Source organism: Octodon degus, unplaced genomic scaffold (assembly GCF_000260255.1).
Source record: "Octodon degus isolate 3935 unplaced genomic scaffold, OctDeg1.0 scaffold00006, whole genome shotgun sequence".
Lineage (NCBI taxonomy): Eukaryota > Metazoa > Chordata > Mammalia > Rodentia > Octodontidae > Octodon > Octodon degus.
In genome coordinates, this window is record NW_004524582.1 from 22,191,089 (window position 1) to 22,214,653 (window position 23,565).

At 40.0% G+C, this 23,565-nt stretch overlaps 2 protein-coding genes across 4 annotated transcripts in view; one reads left to right on the forward strand and one right to left on the reverse strand.

The window, feature by feature from the left end:
• Fbxl5 (F-box and leucine rich repeat protein 5) overlaps nucleotides 1-16,326 on the forward strand; it is a 37,864-nt gene extending 21,538 nt beyond the window's left edge. Inside the window, exons 9-10 of the mRNA XM_004624555.1 lie at nucleotides 7,288-7,436; nucleotides 15,972-16,326. Coding sequence (XP_004624612.1) covers nucleotides 7,288-7,436; nucleotides 15,972-16,048 — 226 coding nt within the window. The 3' untranslated portion in view covers nucleotides 16,049-16,326. The remainder of the gene's footprint in view (nucleotides 1-7,287; nucleotides 7,437-15,971) is intronic.
• Nucleotides 16,327-21,235: 4,909 nt separating this feature from the next.
• Cc2d2a (coiled-coil and C2 domain containing 2A) overlaps nucleotides 21,236-23,565 on the reverse strand; it is a 123,905-nt gene continuing 121,575 nt past the window's right edge. For all 3 annotated transcript variants that reach the window (XM_023699587.1, XM_023699596.1, XM_004624556.2), the window contains 2 exons: nucleotides 22,566-22,743; nucleotides 21,236-21,495 (listed from right to left, as the gene is read on the reverse strand). In XM_023699587.1, the coding sequence (XP_023555355.1) occupies nucleotides 21,307-21,495; nucleotides 22,566-22,743 (367 nt within the window). In that variant the 3' untranslated portion in view covers nucleotides 21,236-21,306. The remainder of the gene's footprint in view (nucleotides 21,496-22,565; nucleotides 22,744-23,565) is intronic.

Genomic DNA, 23,565 nt, shown 5'->3' on the forward strand with positions numbered 1-23,565 from the left:
AGCTTTTGGCTCCTCTTCATTGATTGAGATGTTAATTGAAGGCATCTTCATAAATGCCCTTTAGTATACTGAGGAACTTTCCTTCTGTATCTAAACTGTTACAGTTATTATCAAGAAAAGTTAGTGAACTTTGTTGAAGTGTTCCCTCTGCATTTTTTTTTTTTTCAGTGTTAATGCATTGATTGATTTGCTTATGTTAAACTATCCTTGCATGCCAAAGATAAATCCTGTTCACTCATGAGATACATTTCATGATTGTTTCATTTGATTTCTGAATATTTTACCTAGGAGTTTTCCATCATTCTTTATCAGAGACATTTGGCCTATACTTTTTTATGGTATCTTTGTCTTAGAAGTCAAGGTGAAGCTAGCTTTATAAAATGTGTTATAGAGGGCTGGGGTTATAGCTCGGTGGTCTGAGCGCCTGTCTAGCAAGTGCAAGGACCCCCAGGTTCAAGGCCCAGTAACCCCCAGGATCGTGTGCTGTGCCAGCCCCGGAACCCTGGGTGCACTGTGCTAGCCATCAAAGCCAGGTGTGGTGGCACGCCTCTAATCCCAGTGCTAGGGAGGCTGAAACAGGAGGATCACTGTAAGTCCAAGCTGCACAGGGAGACCCTGGACCAAATAAATAAATAAAAACATGTTAGGCAATACTTTGTCTAGAGAGAGGTTATGAAGTATTACTAGTAATTCTTTGCAAGTTTTGTAGAATTCAGCTAAAAATTACTATATTCCTGGCTTTTCCTTATTGGGTTTAAAAATATTCCTTCCATATTATTATTTATTATTGATTGGTTTAAATTTTCCATTTCTTTCTGATTCAACCTTGGTAGATTGTATTTTCTTAGAAATTATTTTACTTTAGCTTATCAACTTGGTTAACATATAATTATCGATAATAGTCTCTTTTTTCTTCCCATCAGATTTTATTGGTACATTTTAGATGCACATAACGATCACATTCATGATAGAGAATTTGTACCACTACATGACTTATTTTGTTTCTATTCCCCCACCCTCCTTTCAGCCCCTCCTCCTTTCCTCATTTACAAAAGCTTTGCTTCTGTTTTCCTTTTCTCATTTTTAGTTTTACTTTTCCCTTTATTTTCCCCCTCTGTGTTTAAATATTTTCTTCCTATTTCACAATATCTGTTATACATTTAGGTTTTTATTTATACTTTTGGTTTCTCAAACCACAAAAACAATGTGGTACTTAACACATGCATGTCTGATTTATTTTGTGATCATTTTTTTAAAAACTTATTATTTATTTATTTGGTACAGAGTAGTTTCGCTATGGGGCTTGGACTTGCTTCTTGTTTCAGCCTCCCTAGCACTGGGATTATAGGCATGTGCCACCATACCCAGTTTCAGTGGCTGGCACAGTGTGCTCATTCCAGGGCCGCACAGCGTGTGGTACTGAGGATCGAACCCAGGTCCTTGCGCCTGCCAGGCATGCACTCAGACCACCAAGCTATCTCCTCAGCCCTTTGTGATCATTTTTATTTCTGAGGTGTCTGTTGTAGTTTCTCTATTTGTTCTCATTTTATGTATTTGACTCGTTAATGCAAGTTTTGCTGGATTTTATTTTTTCAAAAAAGACCAACTCTTTTTGTCTGTGATTTTTCTGTTCTCTGAGTTTTTGGTCTCTTTTTTTTAAATTTCTGTTTCCTTCCTTCTGCTAGCTTCATTTTATTATTTCCTCGAGGCATAATGTTAGTATTTTTTTTTTTTGTTAATATAATTTTTGCGATCTCTCATTTCTTAATCCTATGGAGGTGACAGATCAGATGTCATCCCTTAACAATATGTAATAAAAGTGTGTATATGTGATTTCTGAAGGGTTAATGTGATACTTATTGCTAGAAGTTTTTTCCTAGAACTACGTTATTGCAGTTTTGGTATATTAGTTTTGTTATATTTTGCTTCAAAATGTTTTACATTTCCCTTTTGGTTTTTGATGAGCATGTTGTTTAATTTACAAATATTTGTGGATTTTCCAAAATTCCTCCTGTTGTTCATTTCTAGTTTTTTTTAATCTTTTTTATTTTAAGGAGAAAAAAAAATTCAAAATGAGATAATAGAAGGGTAATGATGGTTAATGCATATTGTTGTCTTTATTCAGAGAACAAGATATTGGCTTTTAATTTTTTTCTTATTTTGATTTTTGAGACAGGCTCTTACTGTGCAGTTCAAGCTGACCTTAAAACATACTGAGACCCTCTTGCCGCAGCCTTGCAAGTGCTGGGGTTGTAGGCAGCACCATGCCAGGCTCTAGGTTTTTATAGTTAGAAACAATATTGACATGCTATCCATTCAGTTCTTGTACTTTCTTACTAATTTTTTTCTCTGGTTTACCTGTTCATTGTTGAAAATAGAGTGTTGAAGCTCTTCGTTACTATCGTGTTGCTCTTTTTCTTCAACTTCATATCCATTAATATTTGTTTTGTTTCTTTTATAGAAAAGAAAAACTAGATTTTTTTCTTTTTTCCTGTATTTTAGGGAAGGGTCTACAGGTGTTCAGGGTCTCCCTGCTAGATCAGACTTGTAATTATCTGCCTGTTTACAGCCTCCCAAGAGCTGGGATTACAGGCGTGCACCACCACGCCCAGTCCCAATCGCCATCTCAGTGCACCCGGGAGAGAAGAGGCTGGGGCCGGGGTGGGGGGCTGGGGCTGGCACAGTAGGCCCAGGGATCAAACCCCTGGCCCCTGCACCTGCTTGTAGGTGCTCTAATCCACTGAGCTATTTGGGTGGCCCTTAAACTAGAAATTAACAATAGGAATTTTGAAAAGTTCACAGGTATGTGTAAATTAAATATGTTCCTCAAAAACCAAAGTAGCAACTAAAAAGAAAATTTAAAACATGTTTTGAGGCAAAATGTACCAAAACTAATTCTGTAAAATTCTATATTGGCTACAAAATTCATTATTGGGTACATGTATATTTATTTTATTTTTGTGTTTAAATACTGACCTTCTTTGTCTCTTTCACTTGAAGCCTATTTTAACTGATGTAAGTGTAGCCATTCCCGGTCTCCTTGGTTACCATTTGTGTGGAATATCTTTTTCCATCTGTTTTCTTTCAACCTATGCCTCACATTAAGGTCAGTGAGAATCTCTCAGTAGCTAGCATATACATAGGCAGGTCTTGTTTTTTAATCCAGTCAGTCATTTTGTCTTTTGATTAGAGAATTTAATCTGTTTATATGCAGTATAACTGTGAATGGGTATAAATATATGTATAGTTTTCCTATTTTTATTTATTTGTGTGTGTGTGTGTGTGTGTGTGTGTGTGGCCAGCTCAGCCCACCAGGGGGCGGGGCTGGCTGGCATGTGGTGCTGGGGGATTGAACCAGGTCCCTGTGCTTTGCTAAGCTTGTTCCAAGTAGGTGCCTTAGACCACTGAGCCATCTCACCAGCCCCCAGTTTTCCTATTCATAGTACAAAATGACCTTTCAGTTTAAAAGAGGAGCAGCATCTTGGTTAGTTACTTTTCTCTTGTTGCTGAGATAAAATACCTGACATCCAAAATTAAGGAAGGGTAGTTAGTGGAGCTTTCAGTCTGCACTCAGCTGGCTCCAAGGCAGAGTGGCACATGACAGGGGGCAGCTGTCATGGAGGCAGAAAACAGCAAAGAGCAAAGGGAGGAGAAGTGGCCTTGGCAGCTGCCTTCCTGCCTGCCTTATATTGTATTCAGGTTATCCACCCCAGGATGGGAGTAGCACACACACCCATAATCCCAGCATTGGATCCTGAATTAATCATGAATTCTAGAAGCTGGCCCATGACTGCATGAGGGTTTGGGAGGGACAACAAGTCGCAAAGCATAACAAGTGGTTTAGTTGATACTCAGTTTTAATGGGTTCACTTAATAGTTGGGTGACTTAACACACAACCACGTAATGGAATGGCATGGTGGACAGAAGCTGCTCCCCTCATGGGAGCTGGATGCAGAGCATGGGGGGAAGCACCAACAGCTCCCTCCTCCCCCGGCCCACTTCCTACAGCCCACGCGGCCACGAGCATCAGTGGGTCAGTCTGCTGATGTGTACAGAGCCCCTGTGATTCAGGCACCTCTCCAGTCAGTTGGCAGTTGTTTAGCTGGGAAAACTCAGTGTTGCTATTTTGTTTTAGTTATTTTATAGATCTTTGTTCTTTTTTTCTGTGCATTGTGTTCATTATTTGGTAATGGAAGTTTGGTCCTTTTTATTATTTGTGTATTTGCTGTAGTTACTTTGTAGTTGCCGTGAAGCTTATGTAAAACATTGGGAAGCTATAGTAGACCTTTGTACTGATGACAACTTCAGTTGCCTATAGAACCTCTGGACTTGGATAGTCTATCTAGCAAGTTGTATTTGTGATGTAAAATTGTACTACCTCATGCATTTCTTTCTTTCTTTTTTTTTTTTTTTTGAGACAGGATCTTGCTTTGTAGTTCAGACTGGCCTTAAATGTAGTCTGACCTCAGACTTGGCAGTGATCTGCCTGCCTCCTCCTCCCAAGTGCTGGGATTACAGGGGTACACCACGATGCCTAGCTCCTCGTGTGTGTGGGGTTTTTTTGTACCCGGGATTGAATTTAGGACTTTGCATTTGCCGGGCAGGTGCTTATGCTACTGAGCTCCTTGTGTATTTCTTAACAACTATTTAGAGCAATTACTGATGTTCGAGACAGGCAGCCCAGGCTGGTCTCAGCCTAGCAGTCATCTTCCTCTCCCCACCATGCGCTGGGACTGTGGGCATGTGCTGCTATGCCTGGCTCATTACTTTTTTGATTGGGGCTTTAACCTTTATACTAGAGATAGACTGATTTATAAAGCTGTATACATTGCATATGTTTCCCTTTACCACTGAATTTTAATTAAAAAGAATAGAACAAAGGATCTGAGTTTCATGGTCCTAGATGTCCATATCTGTTCCAAGGCTTTGGAACTTTTTAGCAATTACTTTGTGAAACTTTCAGCCCTTTTGTACTTCTTATAACATGAAAATTTTTTCACTAGATTCCATAGGCTATATTTTCGCATTGTTTTTTCTTCTGACTGAGTAATTAAAAATACCCTATCTTTAACCACTTGTCAGTTCAGTTTATTAAATAGAGGATGAACAAAAATTGCATATTTTTTTAAGACTATAATAGGAAATATAAAAATGGAAAGTATGAGTATATCTCATGCAAACGAGAATCAACTGAGGGAAATCACACCTGCCTGAGTGACGCTCTGGGTAGTACACAAACAGACGTACTGCCTGAGTGACTTTTATTCATTGAATTCTTCAACTCCAAAAGTTTTCTTTGGTGGTTGTTTATACAATAGCTGTTGAATTTGTCATTCGGACTAGTTGTTTTCCAGATTTCATTGACTTGTCTGTCTTAATTCTCTTACTTTGTTAAGTTTCCTAGGATTACTATATTAAATTTCTTTTTAGGCATTTTATAAGTTTTCTTTGGAGTCTGTTGATCTTTGTGCTCCTTTGGTGATGTCCTAGTTCCTTGCTTTTTCATCTTTCTTGTGTCCTTGTGATAATTTCTATACATCTGTGTACAGTCCCCTCTTCCAAGATTTACTCAGGTGGCTTTTCACAAGGAAAGACTTTTCCCCACAGAGGGGTCTCGCTCTGCCATCTGGGGTGGCGTGGTGGCTCTGCTTCTCACGTTCTGTGCTGTGGCTGGTGCGTGATGTGCAGCACCCGCAGCGCCAGTGTCCTGAGAGGGGGATTGTGGTAGCAGCAACGGCAGTGTAGGTAGTTAGGGTCCTTGCTGCCTGGGTCTTGGGGTTCCTGTCTTCCCACAGTGGGGAGTTTAAGGTAAGGGAATTTCTCTGGATGTCAGGTCTGCCACTGTTCACAAGCATCTGCAGAAAAGTTGAGTTTCAGAGCACAGAGCAGCTACTCATAGCAGCTCTATCCTGAGCACAGGCTCTCAAGAACCAGAGTGGCGCCTGAGCCCACCCTGTCACTTCGCCTTATGTGTGTGAATACCGTTTTATTCTCCTAGGGTACACTCTATTATTTCTTCTTGAATGAAAATTTAATTTATGTGCCATAACATTTACCACATTTTTAGTGTACAGTTCTGTGGCGTTAGAATATTTACATGATTTTCCACTCATCATCGTTGTCTAATTCAAAAGTATTTTCCTTATCCCCAGAAGAAGTCATATACTTATTTTTTTTTTTTTTTTGCGGAACCAGGGATTGAACTCAGGTTCTTGCGCTTGCCAGGGAAGCTCTTATTCCACTAAGCCATCTCCCCGGCTCCAGTCATATACTTATTAACAGTCACTCCCCATTCTCTCGTATCCCCAGCCGCTAGCAGCCACTAACCTACCTTCTGCTTCTTGGGTTTAGCTATTCTAAGGTAATAGTGTTACTGGAGTCATGTACTACTGCATAGCTCGCTTGCTTTGTATCTGCCTGTTTTGGCTTAGTATGTCTTCAAGGGTCATGCATGGTGTAGAATCTGTACTTTGGAGGTGCATGGTGCTCACTTGTATGGATGTAGCACATTTGGTTTATGCCTTCTTTCTTTTTATGCATTTGGTACAGGGTCTCACTACACAGCTCAGGCTCATAGAGGTCTTCCTGTTTTCAGCCTCCCCAGCACTGGGATTATAAGCACGTGTCACCATGACTGGTCTCAGGGGCCAGCTCAAAGCTCCTGGGCCAGGGCCAGCACAGCATGTGGTGCCAGAGCTTGAACCCTGGTCCCTTTGCTTGCCTAAGCAGGTGCTTAGTCCACTGAGCTGTCTCACTGGCCCAGTTTATGCATTACTTAATGGAAATTTAGGGTTTGTTTTTTTTTTTTAACTATTATGAATAATGCTATGAGCATTCATGTACAAATTTTTGTGTAAACCATTGATTTCAAACTTTCAGGTATACATAGAAAAGGAATTGCTAAGTCATCTGCTATCAGTTTTTGAGAAACTACAAAATGGGGCATAGGTTTAAAACTTCAGTAATAGTCTTGATAATTTTAACTTGAACAATTGGTACGGTAATTAACATTATAGCCTCAGGTTCAGTACTTTTTTCCTGTAAGTATTGACTTACTGTAATGTTCTTCTAAAAGAAACTTTTATAGACTTCCTTATTGCCTGTCTTTCGGAAAAATTTAGCTGTTTCTGTTAAATGTATTTCTGCTTCAGGATAAGGTCAATTCTAAGTGTTTAGAGAAAGTCTTACGTGTTTTTGTTATGTAAAATTGTGTCCCAGTAGGCCATAGGAATATAAAATTTTTCATAGACTAATATATTCTAATTCTCACATTGTTTCTCTTATAGGGTTTTGACTCTGGGAGGAGGGCTGCCTTATTTGGAGCACCTTAATCTCTCTGGTTGTCTTACTGTAACTGGTGCAGGCCTGCAGGATTTGGTTTCGGCTTGTCCTTCTCTAAATGATGAATACTTTTACTACTGTGACAACATTAACGGTAATGCATTTTTTTTTGTTTTGTTTTGTATTTTGGGGCACTGGGAATTGAACTCAGGACCTCATGCTTGCCAGGCAGGCACTGCAGGTAATGCCTTTAACAGTGAGGAATAGTTTGAGAAATGTTAGCAGTTCTAATAATTTTTATAATTTCTGTTTGGCTTTTTAGATTCCTGATATTTGAAATTATTTTACTTTCATTTTTAGACCTTTAACCTTGATAACATTAAAAAAACAGATATTTATTCTCAAAAAATTGTGGATTGTGTATTTTAACCCACACAAAAAAAGAGCTAAATGTAATTTTCACTACTTATTCTTAATTGGCATGTACCACTTGACTAACATTTAACTGTGGCCTTATCCCACCCACACCCTGTCCCTAGTCACACTACTGGTGACTGTGGAAACAGCCTGGTGTTGTTGCTAAGACGAGATAACTGTCCCAGGGCCAGGCTTTTATTTTTATTTTTTAAGAATGTATTAGAGATGTTTTTGAAATCTGTCCCAGGGTCATACCTGGTAATTGACCAGTAGTAGCTCAGATCATAGCACACATGTGATGTCTATACATTGTCAGAAGCAGAACCATATAGGACGGAAATTGGAGTCACACTTAAATTCTTTTTAAATATTTTAAGTGATATTTTACTATGTCTTATTCATATTATGCACAGTATGACTTAACCATATAAAAGTAATTAGGTCTAATGGACCAACCCAACCAGTTGTTGTATCTTTCGCAGTTCATAACTTCCCTGGTTAAAAAAAAAAAAAAAAAGAACTAACTATATAAACATTTCTTTCGCTTCTTGTTCTTAGTTGGCATGCAACATTTAACTGGAAAATCATACACTGAAAATTTAGAGTAAAATAACTTGGGAAATTTAATGGTTCTCAGATCTATACCACCATTTTTGTAAAGAATTAGCTGTAGTTTCAGAATAACTTTGTTATTTTACTGAATACTAAAATAACTTTTCAAAGTTTCAAGTGTAGAATTTTATTTAAGTTAAAGACTGTAAAGCATGAACAAGTACTCTTACTTTCTAGGAGATAGAAAATTATGTTTCATTGCAAATCACTAAACAAAGTTACAAGTTGCCTCACCAAGTCAGGCAAGTAAGCTGCTGTTTTGGTCCTGGGCCTCTGACAGAGAGCTCATTAACTGCGGCCGGCCGGAGAGTAGTATGTCTGCTGCAGCTTGAAATGTTTCTGCTCCCAAGTGCAGAACTATTTGTGTACAGAAGAGGTCCTTCAATAAGAGTACCCAGCGCTCGTGATAACAAATTAGGGTAACAGTTACTGGGCCCCTGGAGCTGTTTCACATAGCACATATTAGTTCATTTAATGGTCACAGTAATGTGAGGTAACATCTGTTATTATCTATGTTAATGCTAAGGGAATCCTGCGTTAGAGAAACTGAGTCTGTTAAGGTTATACAACTGGTACACTGAAGAGGCAGAAATACTTATTCTTTCAGACTGGAAGCATATAATTTAGTCACTTAAAAATGGCAAGTTACAGAAATGGTACAATTCAAAAACTTTGACAATTCTAGTTTTACAACATTAAAACACTCATTAACAGTGTAGAGGTGTTGATATTCTAGATACACTGATTTCTTAGAATGATAGTCTTATTTTTCTAGTAGGACAACTTTATCCAATGCAACAGATAAGTAGTTTAGTAATATGAACTCCTCAGGAGTTCTGGGACTGGTTCCAGATAAATCGCACCGAAAACTGGTGAGGGCATAATGCAAGGTGTTGAGAACAGGCTGAAATGCTAAAGCATGTCAAAGACATGTCTAAAATTCCCAAACCGTATTTTGGAAATTGATTCTTGAACCCATTCTTAAAATTCATCAGACAAGGCTGGGAGTGTAGCTCAGGTAGAACATTTGTCTAGTGTGTGTGAGGCCCAGGGTTTAATGCCCAGCACTAAAAAAAGAAGACAAAAATCACCAGGTAAGTATTTCCTGGTTTGTCAAGCCTACCCTCCCCTTCAGTGAGCCTGTTGAATGTACTTTTTCACAGTACATTTAGTCCCCTTTGGGGCATTTTGTCGTCACTGGTAGAAACTAAGTTTCCTAGGATAGAATGCTGCTTCTCAATTAATAGTGAACAAATTAACTTTCTGTATTTATACCTGGAAAGAATTTAGACAGCTGAGATTCTACTCTGTGTCTGTCTTTTTGTATCACTGACTGTGTCTTTGAGAGTTCCTAGTTCATTTTAATACGATGGAAAAATCAACTGAATTTTTGTCAGGTAGAATAACTGACAGGAGCTGGGGACACTAGCGAGAGTAATGACGTACTCAGGTAGAAAAGTTAGCAGATCTGCTGTTCTTGGGAAATTAGATTTTCTTTAAATATGAGACAAGAGAGGTCAGCCTTCTTACTTCTGTGATCACATTGTTTTGTAGATGTCTTCCCATGTTCCTGGTTTCTCAGCGCTAAGTTGGAGCGCGTCTGTGCTCTCTTGCTTTCAGCGTGTAATTAAGTCATGGTGAAAATGAGTGCCATTTTGGTTGTCATCAGGTTAGCCTCTAAAAACAAAGTGTGCTGGTGCATTGAAGTGTTCTCCACACAGGGCTCGAGAAGGGTGTGTTTTGTTTTATATTTAAACATGAAATTTTACCATTGTGGGTTTCAGTGTCTTCTGGAACTCTTCTAGAACGTATCAAAGGTAATCAATAAGTAATTGTTTTTTGAGAAAAACATTTTTATATTGTACTTGAATTAGGACACATTAATTTAAGTATAGAATTTATTTGACAATCTCACAATTGTAGTTTTGAATATACAGATGTTATTCATGATGAGGCATTAGGTTTTAGTTCATTTTTTATGATCTATCTAGTGCTTTAAACTTCTTGGAATAATTTTGATGATAGGATAAGTTAAATCTTAGAATCTTTTATACTTTGTTGATCCTTGTTTCATCTTAACCTGTTTTAAATATATAAAATTAAAGTGTTCCAAAGCAGCTATTATATTCCTTTTGTTGACTATAGAAATTTTTTTTTTTTTTTGATAAGCGATTGATAATTTTCAGTGGTTTTTTTTTTTTTTTTTGATTTTGTTTTTTGAGATAGGGTCTCACAACACAGTTCAAGCTGGCCTTGAACTTAACATAGCTGAGGGTGACTACTCACAGTGTCTCCTGCCTCAGCTTCGTGAGTGCTGAGTTTATAGGTATAGGCCATCATGCCAGGCTCAGTAAATGAGTTTTAATTAAGAGATCTGAATTTGAAAGATTTGAAAGGAAATTGCAGTGCCTGAATAATACAGTATTAAATCTCCCTTTATAAGTCATCGGGGCATAGTGGGGGAGAAGTGAAACATTGCAGCGGAGCGATTTGTCGTGGAACTTGGCGTTCTACAGTAGCCGCTTGCTCGGAAAGCAGTGCTCTGATGCAGTCTTTTCCTGAAAAGGACGCTTGGGCAACCTGAAGACTGTTGGAATTGCTTCCAGTCTACAGTGTGTTGTTGACACTGTCTGTCAAAGCAGTTCAGCTTGTACAGTAAATGTTTAGTCAATGTTTATGGGCCCCTTTTTATTGTTTTTTAAATTATTTCTGAAAATAGTATGTTTTAATATAAAGTCTTAGAGTAATGAAGCATATTTAAGTGGTAGATATTATTTTAAATATTTGAAAGTAACTTGATTTAAGATTTGCTAAAAGATAATCTACATAATTAACTATTTATTAGCTAAAAAGTAAATGTAGTGAACATTAGTCATTAACTGAATAGTAAATAATAAGGCAGAATGTTTCCTAAACACTAGCAGAGATTTTTAGCAGAGATAAAAGTAGCCATCCTGTATTCAAACAATAACTACCTGGAGAAAGATGCTGTGCTAAGCATTGACATAAAGTTCAAGTTTTTATTTCTCTAGATGATTTATGATGCCTTAAGTTTGTATTTAATTTGAATATAAAAACCTTACTAATCATAACATTCATAAAATTCTTTATCATTTACAAAGTGTTAATTTGAACGGTAGCTTAGAGCTCTGAAAAATGAACAACAGTAAATAAATAATTTGTGCCAGTTTGCATTTCAATGTATGTATAATTTATGAATTAAGATAGATTAGCTCGTAGTTTTGGAAGTGACACAATCTCAGATGATTGCTCTCTTGTGTTTCTAATTTAAGTTAAAGAGGAATTACAGGTAAGTGCAGGTAAGTGCAGCGCTGCAGGGAGTCGTGTGCAGACGCATAGCATGGAGAGACAGTCACTGCATAACGAAAGTTGGGGACATGATGGCTTTACAGTTCTTTTCATCTAATATTTAAAATTCTATCTTACAATTTTATTCTTCACCATACATTTGAAATTTTTACTTCATGATTATGCAATTTTATTTTCTTAATCTTTAGTATAGCTTTGCCCTTAAAATAATCATTCAAATTCTCTGTCCTCCATTGAAATGAAAACTTTCTGGTTGTAATTCAAATATTCAAGGGGAGTTACAGTAACTTTTGAATTGTTCATGGACTTGATATGCTTGGCAGACTAACATACCTCTTTCCTGCTGTTCTCTTGTTCACTTGCTGTTTCTGAGCACCTCCTCAGTGGTACTTAAGGATCTTATTGTTAGTGTTGCCTATAATTTCCATGTGTTAGAAATTGCTATTCATCTGTTTCCTGCAGTATCAAACTGAGTTTAAGACAGTGATTGCCAGGGCTGGCCAGATAGCTCGCAGACTAAAGCGCCTGCTTTGGCAGAACGAAGCAGCCAGGGTTCATCCCTCACCTGCTGTACCAGCCTCGCCCCTGGGGCTTGCTTAGAGGGAGAGACTGGATGTGGTGGCGTGTACCTGTGATCCCAGTCTGTGCTTGGGAGGCTGAAAACAGAACCACTAGGAGTCTGAGCTACATAGCAAAACCCTGTAGACCCTGTAAACCCTGTACTAAAAATACATTAAAAACCCAGAAAACAATGATCATCTACTTACGCTTTTCCCAAGGCCTTCAGGAGAATAAAGTCCTTTGCTGGAATCTAATACTTTCATGGATTGCTGTCCAAGGATCTGGTAGCCCCACACACTCCACTGATTGGCCTTATGATGATACTGTAGTTTCAAGGCTGTTAATATGATTATTAGTTACGTGCTTGTAGGTGTCTCAAGATTTTTTATTTTTAAAAGCGCTACTATATTCCCTCTGTCTACACGCTTAGAGTCCCACCAGAATGTATGTTGAAGGGAGTGGCACATTCTGTGTCGATATCAGTAAGAATTTTGTGGTAAGAGATACTGACAGCAGGATTCTGGTAGATTTTACTCTAAGCAGAGTACATATTTGTATATCTACATTTTTTGTCTATTTCCCATCATGTCTGTTGAGAAGATAGTGACATAGGTGGCTAGAGTGGACCCTGAGGATGGGCATCTCTGCGTCTTTTAGGTGGGATGGTGCAAGCTGTGGGGGGTCTAGACAGGTGGTAGTCTCCAGAGTAGCTTCTTTGACCTGATTTCTCAGTGGGTGTTATTTTTTACTTTTCCTTGGAAACCAAGGAAATCTGGGGCCCACCTAGGCAGCATAATTAGAGCCCTTGTCTTTAAAAACAAAGAAATAGACATTGTGATATGTTTTGTGGTGTTTCGTTTGGAAAATTGAGTTTGCATATCTCTTTCCTCTTATTTCTCTGTTAAAACATTGAGATTAGAATTACATGTGATTAAATAGCTACTCAAATACATTTTGGTGAAAACTAGCAGTTTGGACATTTGTTCCCAGACACTGAGGCAGAGCTTGGGCTTGGGCCAGGCCGGGCAGGCCTGCAGGATGATTAGTGGGGAGGGCAGTAACAGGCAGAAGGGGCCAGCAGGGTGGTGACCTCCAGGGGGGAGCTCTGTGGAGAACTGGGTGGCAGGGGGAGAGCTTGCAGCTCTCAGCTCCTTACCCAGACATTTTTCATAAATAATAGTACATAAGAAAGAATCTTAACGACTTTGTGGTGTGAATGACTTAGTGTTGTCTTTCTTTTCGAGGGAAAATAATCCTAACAGAATACTGCTTCATAAATTCTGAATTTTAGGTACCTTTAACTTTTTTTTTTTTCAAATTTGTGTGTGTGTGTGTGTGTGTGACCAGCTCAGCCCACCAGGGGGCGGGGCTGGCTGGCATGTGGTGCTGGGGAATTGAACCGTGGTCTCTGTGCTTTGCTAAGCTTGTTCTAAGTAGGTGCTTTAGACCACTGAGCCATCTCCCCAGCCCGGTACCTTTAACTTTTAATCTTAAAAATGAAATAGACTTTTATTTTGAATAAATGAAAATTGGTTTACAGTGATAAATTTTATATTTAATTTTAAATGTATTACTATTGAAATTTTTATTTTTATTTTTGTTACCAGGGATCAAACTCAGGATCTTATGCTTGCACCAGGCAGGCGCTTATGGCACTGAGCTGTTGCACCAGCCCTTAGAAGTTTTTAAGCGTATAAACAGAATAATACAGTGAATCCCCATATGCCATTAGCCTCTGCAGTTACAGATGCGTGACTGGCCTTGTTTTCTGGCATGCTACGCCCATTTCCATACACGCCCCCATTCATCTCGAGCTGATCCTGGGCATCATGTCAGTTTTATAATTAAATATAACTGTTTGAAAATTATGAAACCATAGGTCTGTGAGGTGAACCTGTGTCACATGTGTTATATGTTTTTCTTGTAAGACAGGTGTGTTAATGTATGAGTTGGTTTTTCTAAGCTAAAACCTCAGTATTCAGGTTTAATTGCAGTGTTGGCTTCTTGTGATAAATGGGGTTGGGGTTGTAGTTTGGGTATTCATCTCTAAAGGGTTCATCATCCCAGGCTAGGCTTTTGGAGTCCCACGTAATATGTAATGTTTACACCTCTGTCCTCTCTTCTCTCCTCACTCTTTCCTTTCTTGCAGTTCCACATAATAAATTCCCTCCCTCTCCCTCCCCCGCCCCCTTTTCTTTCTTTCTATAGCGCTTACCAGACAGGTGATTCCGCCATTCAGCTGTCTCCCCAGCCCTCACTAGTTCATTTTCATAAACTTTTTTTTTTTTTTTTTTGCGGAACCAGGGATTGAACTCAGGCCCTTGCGCTTGCCAGGGAAGCGCTTATTCTGCTGAGCCATCCCCCCCCCCATAAACACTTGTTGTCCTTTGCATAGTGAAATAGAGAAACATCATGCTTTAGTGAGTAAATATCCTCAGAAAGCCTCTTTTCTATGTACCATTTTGGGAATCAAAGAAAAGTTAAATTTTAGCACAAGAAATACTGATGTTATCAAAGTTGCCTTTTTTGCAATGAAGGGCTGCTTTAAAAAACCCAAAACAATGAACATTTAAAGCTTTGAGTTAAGCTGGTATTACTCTAGAGTACTATGGCTTTTTCATTTATAATCCATCTGATATACTCAGCAATGAAAGCATATTTTGTGTGCTTTTAAGTTTATTTGGTCCTTAATATCACAGTTATTAATTAACTGTTCTATTTTTCCAAGCTTCAGAAAGACTTAAAAGACTTCAATAGAGTCAAACAATCTTTTTTACATTTGCCTGCCTGTATGAAAACTCATAAGTACTTACAGTACTTAACATTTAAAATCATGCTACAGAATGTGCTGTTTTCTAGTTCTCAGCTGTGTTCTCTAGTGGATCTTTTGTCTGGTATTTTGGGAGCATAATGTGAGTGTAATAAAATGCCAGTTATTCCACAAATATAAATGAATCATAATTTTTATTATATCTCGGATATTACTCATTTTATTCAAATTTGGAAAATAATTTCATTAACCTTACCATATGCTATTTTCCTAGCTATAAATTAAAATTAAAAATATAGCAAATGGCCAGGGAGATAGCTCGGTGTTCTAAGCACCTGCCTGGCGAGTGTAAGGACCAGGGTTTGATCCCTGGTACCAAGAGCTGTGCCGGCCCCACGCCGAGCTGGCCACCGAAACTGGGCATGGTGGTGCACCTGTTGTAATCCCAGTGCTGGGGGTGCTAAGACAGGAGAATCACTACAAGTCTGAACTGCATAGCAGGACCCTGTACCAAATAAAATAAAAGTTAAAAATATGGCAAACATGCTGAGTCTGTGTCTGTATACTGTATTGTAAGCTTTATACATCGTATTTATTGTAATTACTCAGTAATGAATGATTTAGCTGATCTATTGTGTATTTTCTGATGTTTTGTTTTTCCCTTAATTACATTCCTAGGTATCTGTTGTTAACCAGGCAGTCCTGCTTCTGCAGATTGTTCCTTTTCTCGGTATTTATTTTGTAAAATTAGTGTCCAAAATTAATTCTTTTCTCCTCTTCCATTATTTTTTGGACCATGAAAAACATTTGTTAATGTCGAAGTGTTATTGGCAGTTTCTTTCTGAAGAATTTTACACATACTCATTGTAGGAGTCTGCTTCTGTGAAATAAGCATACTACTAGGAGAGCAAATACAATTTTTAGCTCCTTCATGAGCAAAATTGTTTTTATGAGATTGTTAAGAAATTCCTCCATTCACACTTTTCTCTTTTCATACAGGTCCTCATGCTGAAACCGCCAGCGGATGCCAGAATTTGCAGTGTGGTTTTCGAGCCTGCTGCCGATCTGGTGAATGACTCTTGACTTCTGACCTTTGTCTACTTCATTTAGCTGAGCAGGCTTCCTTTCATGCACTTTACTTACAGCACATTTCTTGTGTTAACATCCCTTTTTGAGTGTGTCTTGTTTTGGCCCCATTTCTTACAACCTCAGAATTCTTAATCTACCAGTGAATTGTACAGTGTTGTTTCTTATGCAAAACACACTTTTGTTTTAGAATGATATTAGGTTTTTTGGTAGGGGTGAGAACAGTCTTACTGGGTTTCTCTTAAACAAAATGCTTCAAAAGGAATGTCCTTCATTGGGGATGGTGGTACATACCTGTGATCCCAGCACTTGGGAGGCAGAGGCAGGAGGAGCACTGAGTTTGAGGCCAACCTGAACTGCATAGTGAGACCCCATCTCAATAGATGTCACTAACGCAGTGCCACTTAAAGCATGATTTAGGTTATATTGAGTTTTGAAAAAGTCTTTGGGGGTTATTGGTTCTTGTTATGTATAAACACTGTACCCAACTTTGCAGATCATTTCAGACATACATTTTTAAAGACTGCACATGTTGGAAACTAATCTCTTTTCCATAACTTTTTTTTTTTTTTTGAAAAATTACAAGGGAGCCAATTCAAGCACACCCACATATAAGATTCTTTGAGTTACGGAATAATTGGCTTTGTGGTGTTAGCTCAGTGAGCTAGCAGGGCACCAGTTTATTTATATTTGCTCTTGTCCAAAATCCCTGGACCTACCACTGCCCCTAAATTGTCTGATTTGAGAGGGATTTTTAATAATTCCACAGTCATTTGAAGAAATGTATAAATAAAATCTACTTTGAGGACTTTACCAAGTAATATCTTTTGTGTTGTGATTTCATTATAAATCGAACTGAATACTGGCTTTTGAGCGTTGGTGACTTGACCGGTAAACAGTTTTACACAGATGAGTATTAGTGAGCTGAATTTTCTTTTTGAAAATAGTTATTCAGTAGCCAAGATTTTGTTTATCTTCATTTCGAGATAAGGTCATAAGCATGAGGTCTACCATTCAGAAAGGGACATCTTGGGCTTTCTGTCACACCGCATATAGTTTTATACTGGGAAGAGGAAAATAGTGCGGTGCCTTTTGTTTTAAATACTTGGAAGCTGGAGAAGAGGAAGTAGTCCTGCAGCAAGGTTCCTTGAGGCCCCAGCTGGGTGCTTGTGGGACACAAGGAGAGGGGAACTGCGGGAGGCAGCCTGCAGTTTAGGCTGAGAGAAGGCTTGCAGGCAGTGCTGTGTGAAGACAAAGGGAAAGTTTATGGGTGCCTTAAAATGTTTTCATGCTACAGAAGATTGACCCAAGGGCCTCATGCATGTTTGTCAAGCGTTCTGCCATTGAGCTGTGTCCTGGCTTTAAATATTTTATTTGTTACAACACGTTTGTGGTTCGTAGTGCCTATTTTCATTATGGGTATTTGTACATGTAATCTTAATTCTTTCTGCGTTTCCTTCCCTACCACTTTTCCCCTGCTTTGTTCTCTCGCTCTCCTTCTTGTTTCTATTTCTCCCTTTTTTTGGTTACTGTTTATTTTGTTCTTCAACTTGCATATTGCACTGGGTTTCTCACATGAGGGAAGCCATGCACCATGCGGTGTGTAGGCGCACACATCTGACTTCTTCATGTCACAGTGCTGCTTGAAGGTGCATCCGATTCCCTGCAGAAGACTCAGCTGAGGACGGGCTCGTTGCATGCTGCTGCTGCTGGCCTGGCACTCGGGCCTTTCCAGAGCCCCTGGGATTCCAGACTTCAGCCACCACACCTGGCAGGGATGCTTTTTAGTGTAACATTTGAACTAGACACAAGGGATAAGCGACTAACAGGACGATGTCCAGTGGTGCTCTTCTGTAACTAAGGATTCTCTCCATTTGATTTCTTTGAAGTTAATTTGGCAGGGGAGCTGTACAAGCATATCTTACCTTTTTTGTGTGTGTGTTTAGGGAAGGGTCTGCAGGGTGTTCAGGGTCTCCCTACTAGATCGTACTGGAGTGATCTACTAGTTTACAGTCTCCGAAGAGCTGGGATTATAGGCTTGTGCCACCACTCCCAGGCGCCCAGTCTCAGTTGCCGTCTCAGCCTCAGCGTGCCCCGGGCTTGGGGCCAGCACAGCAGGCTTGGGGATCAAATCCCCAGCTCCTGGGCTTGCAAGGTGTTTTAACCCGCTGAGCTATTTGACCAGCCCTATATCTTACCTTTTGAGGTTTTTACCTGTTAAACTTAAGCATCATGCCTTTTGTGTCACCACTACACCTTGTCTCCTGAAACTAGCTCCCTCTATCAAGAGTAAAATCATTTCAGGACCTACCAGTGGGAGAGCACTCGCCTAGTGTGCATCACACCCTGGGTCTGACCCTCAGCAGCACAAATGAAAACATTCTTGAGAATGTGAAAGGAAATCTGAGCTTAGCAAATCAAATCAAGAGTTTTGTTTTGTAAGGTTGGCTGTTTCCGAGTTACTGTGTATTTCCGTAGGTGTTTAATAAAGGGACAGCAGGAATTGTTAGGAGAAACGGCCATTGGAATTCCTGTGCCCGAGCCTCCCCCTACACTGTACCTCACCTTTTGTTAACATGAACTAGGGTGAGACCGCCCAGCCAGAATGACCAAGTCACCAAAGGAAGATGAAGGTTTTTCTCTCATGAAATCAGCGCAGTTTTTTGAGGTAAATTTTTAGATGATCTTTATGAGAAAAAGGTCATGATAAAGTGTTGTTTCAGAACATGGCCTGCATCTTGCCCTGGAAAAAAGAATCAACTTCAGGCAGTTTCCCCAGGCATTCTAGGAGACTGAGGTACTGCTTTTTTTTTTTTTTTTTTTTCTCTGTTTATTCCTCTTGATGTTAGCAAATAATTTTCGCACACTTGAACCAAACTGGTTAAATACGTCGGCATGTTGTCATGTTGAAACTCACAGTTTTTCTACCACCCCTTCCTGCCCCGTGTTTGATTACATCAGTCATGGCATAATCTGCATTTAAGTTTTATACATTGTCCTGGATTTCATTATTATCTTAAAGGGACAGTTAATGTGTACTAAAATACTATATACTTGGTTTAAATTTATCTTGAGCTTTGCAACTTCCTTCAGAAAGTAAAATGTGACTGTTAAACAAATTGTGTTGCGGTGCCTGACAAACATTAGGTGCTCAGCGCAGGGAGGCTAGCAGCTCTGCGTGTACTGACCGGTTCAGCCTCTCCACGGTGCCGGGAGCATCCCACTTCCCTAGGGGAGTGTGTGTAGCAGCTCACTACCCTGTGGACTACCTGGCTGCTAAGTGGCAGCAGTAGGATTCATCGCTGTGTCACTATTTTGGTAACTGTTCTGGGTCAGTCACGGAACGCCCTTGGAGAGTAGCAGAGGCGTGCCACGCGTGACTGCAGTGTGACGGGGTGGAGGAATGTGTAAGAGAGAAGCGAAGGTGGGAGTTGCTCCTTGGTTCTCGGTTTTATTTTGCTTTTAAAATGAGGCCTACATCGGTAGTTGTCAGCCAAACTGTTCAATCTCTTGAGGACATGGAGACAGCAACATCCGGAGAATTTTTTGTAATTACACTTGGCTGAAGAGAAGGTGCAACTGACATCTTTGTGAGTACTGGCTAGAGATGCTGGTAAACACCTGAAGAGATTTATTAATACATGTTTGTAATATATAATGTATTCATCCTGGGGAATTGGAAATACATGTATCACTTTCTTTTTCTTTTTTTCTTTTTCTGATATAAGGATTCACCCTCCAGTTCAGGCCGGTGTTGAATTCACTTTGTAGCCCAGGCAGCCCTCCCTCAGCCTCCGCACACCTGGATTACATGTCACTTCTTGATCTTACTTCCTCTGTGCCTGTGTCTCTTGATCCCCTTAGCATGCTTACCTGGTAAGCATCTTTAAAATTGTTAGGAAAACGTTTGGCAAGAAATGATTACTTGGCCCTGAACGTGAGTAACACTGTTGAGAAAAGATGACCTCTTGCATTAAATCTGTTTTGTGTACAGTCTGTCTTTCCAGATAAATGTGTACATTTAATTCTTTTTAATGGCTTAGCATAATATGAATGTGTTTGTCTTTATTTGAATTGCTATAACAGAGTGTAGACTGGCTCCCACAAGAAGCATGTATTTCTACCAGTTCTGAAGGCCTGAAAGTCCAGGGTAAGCCCTGGACCTGCTGGCTTCTGTTAGGTCTGATAAGGGTCGTCTTCGCATGCAGATAGCATCTTGTTGCCCTGCATAGGGCAGGAGGGGGAAGAGAGGAAGGAAGGAAGGATGGCAGCGAACTCTTCCCCATCCCTTCAGGGAATCCAGGCTGCCACAGGGGCCATCTCGAGCATCCCCTCAGTACTGTCATATTGGGGATTAGGGTTTTGACATCAGTTGGGAGGCAGGTTACTGATACTCAGGGTGTCTAAGCCTTTTTTGAAAAAAGTACCCTCAAATAATTGTCTTCCTGCATGTGTGTGCGCGCACTTGCGTAGTTGTGTAGGGTAATGAACTGCTCAGTAATTGAAAAAAAAAATTGATACTGCAAAATCAGTCTTTCCCTAGAAGAGCTGAGATGTGTTGTTTTATAATTGGTTGTCTGCTGGATAGGCAAAGGAGAAGGGTGTCCTAAACAGAAGATAAACAAATACAAAGGTGTGTATAGGCTAGATGTCTGACTCATTGTTACCCTACTGTGAGCAGTCTCATTTGAACTCAGGAATGACAAAGACAGACTGTTAATAAAAACACCATTGAACCCAGTGTGGTGGTGCACATCTGTAATCCCAGCACATAGCTGGCTGAGGCAGGAGGATTGCTGTGAGTTCAAGGCCAGCCTGGTCTACCTACTGAGTTCAAGCCTAGGCTGAACTACATAGTGAGACCCTATCTCTAAATAGATCAGGGCCAGGGAGGACTAAGCACCTGCTTAGGAAATCGCAGGGACCAGGGTTTGTTCAATCCCTAGCACCACATGCCACACTGGCCCTACCCCTGGGTGCACTGATCCAGTGACCGAGTCTAGGCATAGTGGTGCACACCCATAATCCCAGTGCTGGGGAGGCTGAAAACAGGAGGATCACTATGAGTCTGCACCATTGTGTAGTGAGACCCTGTACCTAGTAAGATACATAAATAACAGTTTTTAAAAATAGATTAATTTTATTTCATTATTTAAAAAATAATACTTCTAGTGCGATCATTATAATTTAAAAAATTCTCAGATGCTAATTATAGTTTTACATGATACAAAAAGCACAGTGAAAAAAATTACCTATTGCGTATGAGGGAAGCCACATAGATCCAGACAGACAAAACATTTTTAGGGTATGGGTGGATATATACAGCTAGAGCAAATTCAGCGTTAGGCACGTCGATGTTGTGTACTCCCGTGCTGTACACAGCTTCAATTAAAGGCTTCACTTCAGAGTAGGACAGATGAAGGGGAAATCCAGAGAACTGTGGAGAAAACACAGCAGTCGCCCATGAGGGTGTCAGTGCGTCTTTACAGAACGTGTGGACTTCTTATTTAAGTCTTGCAGATCCCCAGCTCATTTAGTTCTGTTTCTTGCCAGCGATATAGTAACATGGAAGATGGGGAGAGATCACTAACTTCTGGTTGCCCACGAGCTTGTGTGTAAGACACCCACTGGTCGCCCCTGCCTCCACTTTCTTACGATGCCCAGTGTGCGTCACCACACAGCCTCGGTTAGGCTCACAGTTACATTCCACCTCTGGCAGTGAAAGTTAATCCACGGTGGGCGCTGGATCCACCCGCGTCTCAGGAAACACGGATGCTGTTGCCTACTTTGGGCGCGCATGTGCAGATGTGTGTCCTTAGCCTGTTTGAGCATTTGCTTCTGGGAGCAGGCAGCCTGACGGTGGTGCTTTCCCACGAGAGAGCAGGGAAGAAAGCCGAGAAGCAAGAGGCCGAGAGCCACTCACTGCCAGCGCCAGTGAGGCAGACCAGTGCGCTTCCCGCTGCTTGAGCCTGTACGTTTTCAGTAGCTTGAACTGAAAACATTCTCAGGGTCTAATTATTCTGGCTGTCACCTGTTTTGCTGTCATTATCTCAGGTATGGCATTGTTTTCTAGGTTTTTTCAGCTACAGGATGAGAGCACAGCCCTACCAACAGGTAGTGGAGAGGGTATTGTTTATGAAGGAGAATTTTTCTTGGCAGTGAAAAGCACAGTGCAAAACCATATCCTTAGAACACCTGATCTAGACTCTTCGCTGTCACCCACAGTTGTCTAATATAATTTAGCCAGATGTTTTCATTTTATTTAATACATGCTGTATATTTCATAAAAGTATCATTTTTCTTAGGATCCTATTAAAAATAGTGTTTATGCTTTATTGAGACATTTTGCCATTTAGGTTAATTAGAAGTTTAGAACTTTTTAAAATACTGTTAATAGTGCTTCTTTCCTGTACTTAAAGTGACAGCGTAAGTATGTTGGTTGCAAAATTTGGTAATTTCTAGTTTGAAGGGAAGCAGTGCCCAGGCCGGCCTGGGAGTCGTGCTTACGCGGTAGTCTCCGAGCTGTCTCTGCAGCTCTGCTCTGTGGTCATCTTCCACATCTTCTCCGTGGCTTCTTTCGAGCAGAGGCAGGAAGTGGCGCAGAGTAGAGGTACAGTGCCTGTTCCACCGGGTCAGATGGCGTGGTCTCCAGTCCATGATTTTTTCTTTTAGCATTTTTTCAATTCTGTTCACAAAAAATAAACATTACTTGGTGATTTGACTTTTCCCTTGTTAAAAAAATTTATGTTGGTATTATTTATCAGGTGGTTAGCAATACATGTGGGCCAGTCCCTGGGGATTCAAAAGCCAGCACAGGTGGTTAGGGATTGTTCATGGGCTTGGGAAGTGACATAGGTGTGCACTTGCAAAGTACATGTCATCCTAAGGGCCGCAAGCGATGCTGGAAAGTTTAACACAGGAAAGGGAAAGGGAAAGGGAGCAGCTGCAAGCGATGCTGGAAAGTAACACAGGAAAGGGCAAGGGAGCAGTGAACGACTGGGCGCGCGATTCAGCACGCCTCGCGAGACAGTTTTGATTGCCATTAAGGAATTCATCACTTCATTTGGTAACATATCGACTATAAAGAAATAGGGTTTATGTTGAAATCCTCAAATCTGTGTAGGGTTCTTACAACATACCAACTTCTCCCAGTGACTTTGATTCATGATGGTAGGATTCTTTCCTAAATTGCCTTAAAACTACCTTTAAAACACCATTGTTGTAACTTAGTTGTTAATATATATCAATATTAAATTCATAGGATATAAAGCTTACATACTGAATGATGTATTATAGTTAGCATTGCCTAAGCTGTTTAGTGGGAATTGAGCTAAATGCTTTTTATACATTTTTGTTGAATCTTTACAGTAACCCCCGTGGTAGGAGATAATGTCCTGCGTTTACAGATGAGGACAGTTTGAGAAAAGTGATTTCACTCAGGAAGAGAGATGGTGTGCACATTGGAAGTGCTCATTCTAAAGCTGCTTGTCCACCTGCTACCCGCATG